Raw genomic sequence first — 11,499 nt, 5'->3', positions numbered from 1 at the left:
CACACACGCCCAGTGGGACTAGCGATATGGCCTGGGGTGTTATTATCCCCGATGTGCACATATTTATTATCGCTCCAAAGAGAAATATGAAATTATTGTGCCACATTACGAGTAATTTTTTGAACAAAATCAACCTTAACTAAAGTTGTAATAAATGACTCCCGTTTTGCTGTTGCCTGGATAAGAAATGTGGCATGAAGCAGGATGTGAAGGTGATGCTGGTTGTACCAAAAAGATAGCTCTGGAATTTTAATGATTATTAATGATATCATATTAATTTCCACTCTCGAGAAAGAAGAAACACATTCCAAAAAGAAGAAACCTATTTTAGATATATATATATATATTATGAAAATACGCGTTGGCTAATAAAATCGGGGTTTCGTCTACGGTTTCGAATATAAAAATAAAAGTTTGCGTTTTTGAAATGTCCGATTATTTTGTATTCCGCTGCTTGAGATTTTCATATCACTTGTATCATGTCAATGTCCATTGAACTATTCAACCACAATTGATAGGCAATTAGGTTTCAATCAAATCCGTTTGGCCTGCACACGCCTCTAAGCGAATCTCTGATCATAAATAATATTTTTTTGTGGCGTTGCATAAGCACTTTAATATCCAATAAAAAAAAAAACTTTCTACAATTATTTTGAAAAGTATTGAACTTTTCTTCTACTTCACGCAACTTTCACGACTGCCAACAAAAAACCACAAGCCACATACAACAAATGCAACAAATGCAACAACAGCAACAATTTATGGCTGCAGCAGCCGTTTGCATCGAAATGAAAAGCTTCAATGGTTTTGGCCCACGCAACATATAAAAAACAACAGAAAGAGTGAAAAACGAAACCCTTTAGGAAATTTGTATGAAATCTGGCGGCCGATGCATAAATCCGTTTAAAATCGCTGTGCATCGGTCGGCATTCAACCAAATGCGGCAACTGCACCTCCAGACAACACCAACGCAGACCCTGGGGTTACAATTTTGGAGGCACTATGTTCGGTTGCACACAGTTGAGGCACAGTGGGCGTCAGCCTTATATCAATGAAAACCGATTTTGAAGAAGTCAAAAACATGTTGAGAAGTGTGAAGCGAGCTTTGTTTGCTTTATCGAAGATTGCCGCTTTGACGTTTCTTAAGCTGATAAAAATACTCGTGATCGAAGACATAAGTAAAACTATCGATCTTTGATCGATTAGAAAAATATGCAGAATGAAATAGCTAAATTGAATGTATATATAGCTTTTGTATCTGAGAGAAAACTACATAATTCTAAAACCACGGCTGAAGAATACAAAGAAACCACTCGGTTTCAAATATCTCTAATAATGCATTCTTCTGTTTTTACCTAACTATTATATAATCAACATATTAGCTGATTTCCTTACCGGGCTTAAGAAGAGGTGTAAGCTATGGACATTTTTGTATTCTTTTTAAACTATTTTCCAGGCGAAACAGAATCTGTGCTGCTTTCACTGTAAGAAGATTTTCAGCTACAGTAACAAATTAAGAAACCCACTGTGCCGTTTCATGGATATATACAAATCGAGGATGTCGTTGTATCAGCGTGGATCGGATCGCATCGTAGTGGCTGTATTAATGAGTTTAAACACACGCCTTACACGAACAACCGAATAACGCCAAGAGAGCTGAGTGCGCTTGGCGAGTTGGTTAAGACAAAGATTAGGCCAACTATAGATCGTGGCATGGCATGGGGGCGTCATTGGCGTTGGCAGCCCATCGCATATTAAAATGACACCATTATGGTATTATAGCAATCGTGTGGGATCATATATTATATATATAGTGGGGGCGATCGTCAATTGGCACACGTTTGGGGCTTGAGCTTCGAGGGCTCTCGAATGGTAAATAGCTCGTCTTTATTCCAACTTGTGATTGTCTTCGACCATAATTTATGCTTGCCAATAAAAACAGTCTACTTAATTATGCCATATAAATAAGATTTTGGCCTATGCTATTTATCATTATGCCTTCTTACATTTCTAATTTTTTTATTTACAGCATTTGAAATATTAATGAATGAATCCATATAGACAGGTGAGTGGCGGATTATGTAATTGTTGCGTTAAGCTTACTTTATGCGAATTGACTATTCTAGGAAAGCGAAAAATTCCCTAGAATTGATCATTATAAAAACTTTCGCTATTTTTATTTCTTTTTCACACACTATATATCTTTTGAATCGATAACTTGCCTGGGGTAGAATACCATGTATGCCAATTTTCTCAGGTATTTATTCAGGCAATTACAGATCTTTTTTCGTTGGAATTTATGTGCTTGATTTTCAACTGACAGTTGACAGTGACAGCGTTTGAAAAACGCCAAATGGCCGCCGGCTGGCGGCGCATAAATTTGCAGACAAACTCAATTTTTCAACCAATTTTCGTCTTGTATGCAAATTTTGGTGTGGTTTTTTAATTAACGTCGACACAATTTAGCTGGCTTATACATCCATTTGTATTGTGCACTTGCCGCATGGCCTGTAACTGAAAATCGAATATTAAATCACGATACGATTGTGTGCTGAGTATGACGCAGCTTGTGTACAATTTGCGTAATATTTACGTATGCTAATCGTGCCCATTAATCAGTCTTGTTAACAACTTGAAAATTGAGCCAAAAAGGGATCGACAGACTAAACAATACAGAAACTGCGGTCAATTACAATTAAACATCAGACGCCAACTTTTCGTATTTTACGTAAATGAAATTGATGGATTTTTAAATTGGAGAAAAATGCTTATAAATGCGTACAAATAACACAATGGCCAACAACGTGCCCAGTTGGAAATGCAACTGAAATTCGTACTTAATAAAAATAAATTACATTTAGTTTTTCTATTAACTGATAGAGGTGTACAAAGTGTAACAAATCCTAATTAATATAAAACTGCAATCAGGCTTAGTAACATTAATTAAGCTGTTTACTAAATAATGTGAGATGAATGTGATAAACTAAAAATGAACACACGTGCCACATAAATGGAGTTGCAGCGGCTTACTTTCAGCTTTTAATTAACTGATAAAAAGTGTAACAAATATTTGATATTAAATACAAATCTCTAATCAGGCTAAGTAAGACCAATTTAGCTGCTTATTAAATACCATTTTATATGAAATTGTAGTAAATTTCCACATGGGCAATCAGAGATGAACACACGTGCCACAGAAATGGAGTCACAGCATCCAAAACAACAGCCACAACACAACAGTGAATTGTAAAGCAAAGCAAAAAAAAAAAGAAAAAAATACAAACAAACAAACACACAAACGAAAGTTAAAAACACACACACACACACACACACACACAATGAAAGTGAGGCACAAAGCTCTGGGAAATACAATAGGCCACAAAAAGTCGACGCACTTTTCGCTTTTGAAATGAGGCAAGCGGAACGACTTGTTGCATCGTTGCCAGCATAAATGTTCAAGTTGTGAAATAGACCTTAAGTTGATGAAATGTGCATGATTTTATTTTTATTTTTATAATTTACAAGATCCGACTACTCGTTGCCCGTTTCCCGTACCCTATGTGCAGCTCAGTGCCCGCCCCGCCCCTATGCAGCCCACAAGGTTGACGCGATGAGCGCGTGCGCAGCTCACGGCTCGTTGAGCAGACGATTCAAGCGGAGGAAGGGCGTGTGGTGGGGAGGAAGGGAGGCTGGGAGGGAGAGGCAAAGGTGTCGAAAGCGAAGACAAATATTACACATTTAATTATGACAAGTTTCGGGTCTCGGGTCTGTTGTTGGTGCCCCATTGTTGTTGCTGCAGATGCTGCCTTTTCACCGCCAACTCACAGTGAAATTACACTCAAAATTCGGATGAAAAACAGCTCCTCAAATTAGTCGTGGGATGTTTTATTGTTGCTGTTGTTGTTCTTGTTACTTTTTGACACTAATGTTTTTTTTTTCAAGTTGAGGATTGTGTTTGAACTTGACTGCATCATTATAAACTTGAACAATGACTGGAAGTTCGCAGTTTTAATAATTAAAGTTGAAATAAAGCGTAGAGTATAATAATTGTAGAATCTTTAGCTACATTTGAATTCTTAGTTTTCAAAGCAAAGAGAGCAGATCAGTTTTTGCAAATATACAAATTAAAGTTAAATGTTTAAGTCTGTTACCATTTGATGTATTTATTAATGATTCTGGAATCTGGAATTTAGAATACCAAATCAGAATTGGAGCCCAAATTGATTTCTGTTTAACAAGGCTGCTTAAAATGATTATATCGGCATTCATTCGAATCAAAATTGTATTCCAAACTTTGACTTTTCTAAGGCGTTGCGTTAGTTACTCGAACTCCTGATGAGTACAGCGCACTGTGTCCCTCGTTGATGTGCCGTTGCAAACGGGACAGTTTGCGATGCAGTTTGAGATACGGTTGCATGCTGGCTGTTAGACTGGCCAAGAGTGCCGCCTTCACCTGCTTGACGGTGCTCAGCTGATAGAGATTGGCTGTGGCAATCATGCAGGTTTGATCATCATCACGATTCTGGAGAAGAGCCAATTGCTCTTCAATTTTATTCATGCGCAATTTGAGTTCCTCTTTTTGGGCCATCAGATCCCGTTCGCGTATCTTTTGTTCGAATAGATATTCCATGACTTCTTCCGATAAACTCAAGTATTGGTCTGCCAGCGACATTTTTAAATTTTGTACAATTTTCAATAATGTTTTTTTTTTTTGTGTTTGTTTTTCCAATGTGTCAGACTGAGTGTAAAAACATTTCAGCTATTGTATTATAGCAAATTAATCAACAATTTGTATTTGATCAACCAAAAACACAGTCCGTATCATGTTACACACAATCATCAGTGGCTGCCCTTTGCATACAAATAAATATGCTTTATTGATTCGACTTACAACATTTGTTTACTTAAGTTTTTTTAAACACCTTAGAAATCGAGACGTGTCTCGTGGAATTTAACTAACCGATCAACAGCAGATACACAAACAAAGGAAGTGAACAATGCCAATGCTAATAATAATAATAAATTATCAACACCTTTGGTTACTCAGATTCTTCGGAAATCTCGCGCCAATCTAACGATTTGGCTATTTAAACACAATATTCTACAAATGGCTGCGACAATACTCTTGAATTGTTTTAGATTCAATGCCTTTCCGTTGCTTGATTTGCATTGTCTGTGTGTAGTTGCTAACATAATTTTGATTTATGTAAATTTACTTAATGGCCTTTTGTTGTTGGCTTTTGTCAAAGTGCTAAATGGCTAAACATATATTTCTATACTCTGATACCGAAGATATAAGAGTATATTGGTTTTGTCCAATGTTTGCTATGCTGTCACACCCTCGAGTTAACAACTTTGAATGTTGTCTTAATATAAAGGTCGAAACATTATTAAAAAATTCTGGGTTTTCATCGGTTTAGCTTGGACAAAGTTATGGCTTTGCCAAATTTAACCCATCCCTAAAATCATTTTTTGGGGGTCCAATTGAATTCGGAGCCGGAATCGATTCCAACTTTGCATGTAGTCTTAATCTAGAGGTCGTAATATGATCAAAAAGATCTGATTTTTCAAAAGTGGCTTAGATTTGACAAAGTTTTGGCTCATTCCTTAAAGACTCCTTGGGGATACATTTTAACTTGACTTTAGAGCTGGAATCGTGTTTCCAACATTAAATGTAGTATTGATAATTATTTTACCTCTCCCAATGATATAAACTTGCATGAGATACATAAAAGCGAAATAACAGCGGGTTGGGTTGCATAAAACAATGTACGCTAATTAAAAATCTTTCTTGATTAACTCTTTTTTTTTCCAAATTTAAAGATTTAAAATGCTTTTGCATATGTATAATATTTGATGAGAAATGCCTTTGCATATTATATACATGATGATATCCGATTTCATTTGTAACTTTTATATACACAGAAAATATTTCCAATTGTTTGGTTAACTTTCGCAGCTCAATTAAAATGCATTCCTTTTGGAAGGTTCATATGGTTCATATGTGTAGTATTTTATGTGGAAGACCACACAAACACTCATGTGATTGCTCACAATTGTTGCTGGGGTCACTTACGAACATTTAATCCTTTTCTTTTGGGCAACAGCAATGTACAACGAACAACAGCAACAATAGCCGAAAAAGGGTGCGTTCCATGGGACATTCAAGTTGATTTATAAGGCCTGGCCATTTGGTGTGCCTCATATTTCTATGGCTTTCACTGTCGCCCATAAATTGTGTGAGCCGCAACACCCACGAGTGAAAATTAACTTGAAATGAAGACATTAAGCGAGTTGCCAACAAATAAAACAAAATACAAAAATACAATAAAGAATACAAAAATAAAAAAAAAAAACATGGCAAGGTAGGCGCGTCAATTGAAATTTATGTAAATTCGGTATCTTAATGGAACTTTGTTGGCTTCTGGATTAGACCAAATGAGGAACACACCCCGCACGAAATACCATTCCGAATTTGGCCATGTTTCTGACCAAATTTGGTTTGGTATAATATGTTCATATATTTATACCTATTACATTTACATCCTCAACCTCAATTGGTTGTAATTACAGTCGATTGTATTTTTACAAGAATTAACCATACAAAAGTTTCTATTTACCTTTATGACTCTACAAAATTTCACTTCTAACCATAACAATCACAATATCCTAAACTTACTTTGTGTGTGGTCCGCAACATGTTTTGTTTTCGTTTTTATTTCTTTGGCAATTCGGTAAAAATAACAGGAACTTGTTTTATACCTACAAATAAAAGTGTTATGGTTATTGCAACTAGCTCGACCAGTTGGTCGTATGCCAAGTGTAATAAAAAGCCAAGAAGAGCACTGTACTCTTTATTGGTGATAACAATTTTGTTAATTACAAAATTAATATAATACTTATGGCAATTTGATGACTGCTTTCATAAATTGTACAAAATTGAAATATACTCTCAAAACTTTTGAATGGATGAGGATTAACATGAATACATAATTCTATGAATGACTTCAGTCTGTTTTCATTAAAGCCAAGACCTCATTCCTTATATAGACTTTAATAACCATATCAAAGTAGACGTCAACAGGCCTGCTAAATTTTCGCACTTGATCATGTCAAATTTAATGTATCTAATTTGCACAGTGCTCGTCATAATTTATGGGACACTTCTCTGCTCAGGGCTTAAGACGACGCGACATTTTGCAGTCGTTTGTTGTACACTCAGAAAAAAAATCGGTTTTCCCAAGGCCTTAGAAGCCTTGGAAGCTTTGGTATATTTTTCTTAAATGTAGATAAAATATGACTTATTTGCAGGATGTAGAACTCTTCGAATAGCTTTGGTTACTATTAAACATTAGTATTTTAATATAGATAGATTTTAGATAGTTTATGAATTCATATCATTTAATTTGAAAAATTTCAATATTATTTCGATTTAAATTAATTAAAAATTAAAATAAATATTTATAATTTAAAGAATTTTTTCGTACTAGAAATTATACTTTTCAGATCGATTTTTTTCGGAGTGTAGTAGAGACATAGCATACGATCATTGCGTAGCCTTTAATTTGACAACTGAAAAGCATGAAATGACACCAGAGCCAGAGACAGAGTCAGGCACTCATTAAACTGTCTAAATAAAGAACGTTTCCAACAAATCGCCTCAAATTCAAAACGTAATCAAAAACTTTGCGAGCAAAAGTTGTAAATTGAGTTAGCTCCAAGTATGGCAGACAGCGCTCTAAATTTTATATTTTTGTTTTTGTATGTGCGTACTATGTGTATTGAAGCTTGTAACAGATTTTGTGCGAATTCAGTGCCAGTTTCGATTTGGATTTTAAAGTGTTTTTGGTGTGCGACGTGTGAGGAATATTTAATTTTGTTTTTGAACTGACATCATTAGGGACACAGCAGGTGGAATTGTAAAAGATCAATATTTTGATGGTGTTGTTGTTTCATAAAATACATATTCAATGCGTAACATTAGCATAAAATTCAATCACGGTCCATTTATTTCCATTACAGTAGGAGTTGTTAAAACTTATTTATGTCATTGGCACAGAGCGCATTAAATAAATAACAAACGAAAAATATTGATAAATTACTTTAACTATAATAAACCGTCATTTAAATGAAATCATCGTAAAGCTATTTATATGTAAATCTCTTTTTCTTTTTTTGTTTCTTGGTCATTATGGGGGAACGTAGGCGAGGCTGCCAAATAGATTATACGGGACAGTGCTAAGTATTTTACAGCAAAGTGAGAGTAAGATCTGATTTACTGCAACAAGTCTGGGATCTGGGGCATAGGGGATTATAGAAAAATACTAGGGAGAGTCTTATGAAGAGAGAAGCCAAAAGCTAGACAAATTGGCATCAGTGGGAAAGTAAGAAATGTAAGAAAGGTCGCAGAACATACACAAAGTACAAACTATGTCAAAGCGAACCGTATTCTTGTTCCATTTCCGGAACGTAAAGAGAAAAGGCTAAGGCAAATTGTTGGGTATTGGACTCCGTTGTGGATTATTAAAATCGGTTTCAGTAACTGGTTGTTAAGAAAATGTTTGAAATTCAATCGGTTTCGATAAAAACATATTTAAAAAAAAAATGTGCCTGAAATTTAAACTATTTAGGCAATTTAATTAACAAAACCCAGTAAGAAAATCTATTCGATTGACTAGTTCACTTTGAAATAACCGGTCTATCGTCACTATTTGTAGCTTTTTATCTATATATGGATCGCGATAAAGTTTGAGCAGAGCAATATGCAAGTATTTATTAACCATTGTATATATTTACATATAGTTTAACAAAATGCACAAATTAATGAACGCGCTTTAGAAGTTATGAGTTGTTTGATCATTTTGCTCACTCATTGGCTCGTTTCCGAATTAATATTTTCGACACTTGATTTGAAATATATTTACACAATATTCAAATGAAATATGTAATTCCAATTTAAATTAGTTGCCAAACACGCTTCGCTCTACGAGTGCCGCGTAGATTTGGAATCATTTTTATAATTCCTTTTCGGCGCTTATCGCCTCTAAATGGTGTCATAAATTTACGAGTTGACAGTCTGAGCTTGAACCTGAGCATAAGGCGGGTCGTCGCCTCATATTTTGTGTATTGATAAATTAAGGCAGCTGCCTTAACTTTCAATTATGTATTTGTAGATTTGGAAACAACACGCGTCGCCAGACCCCAGACTTTAGTCGTCTCTGACAATTATTGAGCACATATTTGTGGTTTTGGCTTTAGCATTTTTTTCGATTGACATTTATTTGTATTTTTTATCGCATTATAGTTAATGTAGTTTTATGAATGTTTTTTTTTTGTTTGTTGGAAAGTTGCTTAGCATAATTTTGTATTTTTAATTGTTGGGAAATTAACTATGCGACACCAAAGCCTTTTAATTGTCTCCAACAAGCTTCAAATTTATGATTGTTTACATATTGTTTTGATACGTTCGATACCCTATGCTCACAAAAATGAGTGCGTTGGGTAGCATAAAAGTGAATAAATGCGTGCCAATTTACCATTATTGAAGTATATATTCTTTTTTAGTGTTAATGCTGTGAAGAAATTTTAACATTAAACAAAAAGAAACGAATTTTTGAAACTTTATATTTTTCTTTATTATATGAGCATTTTTCAATAAATCTTAGTCATAGCTACAGAGTATTTTCTCAGTCTGTCATGTTTAATAGCTGCATATATATTTTTATGTGTTTTTTTTAAATGAATGCTTTTGTATTGTCCCCAATCGATGTGCATTCAGCCAAGTGGTCTCCACACACTCATTGTCGTACATCATCTTGTAGTACTTCCTTCATTGGCTTCAATTCTTTTTAGAGGTCTTTTTCATTTACATGCAAAATCGACCAACTGCGTTGATTGAATAAAATCTGCACTATTCCAACTGGATCGTTTCAATAATTGTGAATTTATTGGCTGGCCATTAAATTTTACAGCGCACTGTGTGTGTTTGAGTCTCTTTGTGCCTGGCATGCAAACTAATTTTTACTTATTTCGAAAGTTTAAGATTATGACTATGGTCTAAATGAAGTGGAGTTCCTGTTGCGAGTTTAATGGTGAAAATGATATATTTATCGTTTGCCATAACAAACAAATTCATTTAGAATGGGAAATTACGATAGATTCCCCTGCTATGAAAGTATGACCTAAATGGCGGCAACGAAATTGGATTTTGTTTTTTATGAATATATGTACTAAACAATTTCTATTTAAACATTAGTTTAGCGTTCTTTTTATGATGATTTAAACAGCTGGATAAATGAATGCAATGTTCTATTGTACAATGATATGTGAATTCAAAGAATAACTTTGTCTATGCTTTGACTCTAACTGCTATCAGATTATTTTGTTATCTATTCAAACTAAGGGTAATAATTCATTAGGGTTAAACTTCTGAACAACTCCGGCAAAGTTAAAGGCAAATATTGACAAACGACCCAACTGAGCAATCACTTTCGCCCCCCAAAAAAATGAAAGAAACCCTATATGAATTTATAACAGAATTGACAGGTGAAAACCATAAAATGTTCGAAAGGGGCAGGATTTGCATCTCTCTCTCTCTCTCTCTCTCTCTGTCTATCTCTCTCTCTCTCTCTTTCTCTCGGTGTCTCTGCTGGAGTGATAAAGGCACATCAAATTTATGGTCACTTCCGTGACTCACGTGCGACGTTAGTCGAAAGGTTCGTAAGACAAAGGAAATGACGTCCATGTCCATGTCTACCTGAGGGTCTTTCGCTTCTGGGCATTTGCATTACAATTGCCTAGCCGAAGTTAAGCTGTAAATTACCAGTGCCCGAAAATGCTACAAGGCGTCGTCTGTTGAGTTGGTGCTACCGCAATTAGCATATTTAGCCATCGTCTCTATAACAAAAAAAAAAAAACCAAAAACCACTCTCAGACATGGGCTCTCTAGGTAGAGTCGGTCGTATATATTGTTGTCGCTGCTACATGTTATTTCGATTGCCTACCCACACTGGACGCTAGACTAGTTAGTTCTCTGATTCTCTGATTCAGTGCATGCTGTGGCATAAACAAACACATCCGATCCTCAGAGATCGTGTTCGCTGCATTGTATTTATTTTTTTTGTGTTTTTGACTTTCGAGTCAACACCAGGTGTATTTTTTCACGCGACTCCTCTCAAGCAGAGTCAAGGCTGTGTTTGCAATTGGCAACAGGACTGTGTTGATCTTACTGATTTTAGAACTTTAGTGGGCGGTCCCGATCTTATTACTGAGATCATAAAGAAAACACTGGCATCACATACTAAAGCCCCTAAATTTATTGTATTTCTCAATAAACCTTGAGTGTTTATGATAATGTCTGATAATAAGTTGAATATATTGATTGTTATAGAAAACGAATTAAGCACATTTTTAACTGATCGTGAACGGAGTAAATTATATAAACTTGTTTGGCATTAGCTTGTCGAAAATTCTTTTATTTTTTCAAAGAGAGAAAGTCAC

The 11,499-nt window shown here is 35.1% G+C and overlaps 1 protein-coding gene across 1 annotated transcript; it reads right to left on the bottom strand.

Moving 5' to 3' along the window:
• Window positions 1–4,137: 4,137 nt before the first annotated feature.
• Window positions 4,138–4,707, bottom strand: LOC6558352. Its single transcript, XM_001985143.3, has one exon. It carries the CDS (start codon window positions 4,670–4,672, stop codon window positions 4,304–4,306), a length of 369 nt encoding a protein of 122 aa, XP_001985179.1. The 5' UTR covers window positions 4,673–4,707; the 3' UTR covers window positions 4,138–4,303.
• Between the last annotated feature and the right edge of the window lie 6,792 nt (window positions 4,708–11,499).

The sequence above is a fragment of the Drosophila grimshawi genome, unplaced genomic scaffold (assembly GCF_018153295.1).
Source record: "Drosophila grimshawi isolate 15287-2541.00 unplaced genomic scaffold, ASM1815329v1 contig_44, whole genome shotgun sequence".
Lineage (NCBI taxonomy): Eukaryota > Metazoa > Arthropoda > Insecta > Diptera > Drosophilidae > Drosophila > Drosophila grimshawi.
The sequence above is the reverse complement of the archived record's forward strand: the minus strand, read 5'-3'. Positions and strand labels throughout refer to the sequence as shown.

Coding starts and splice junctions, on each gene's coding strand:
- LOC6558352 (XM_001985143.3), bottom strand. CDS start 4,672: ATGTCGCTGGCAGACCAATACTTGAGTTTATCGGAAGAAGTCATGGAA.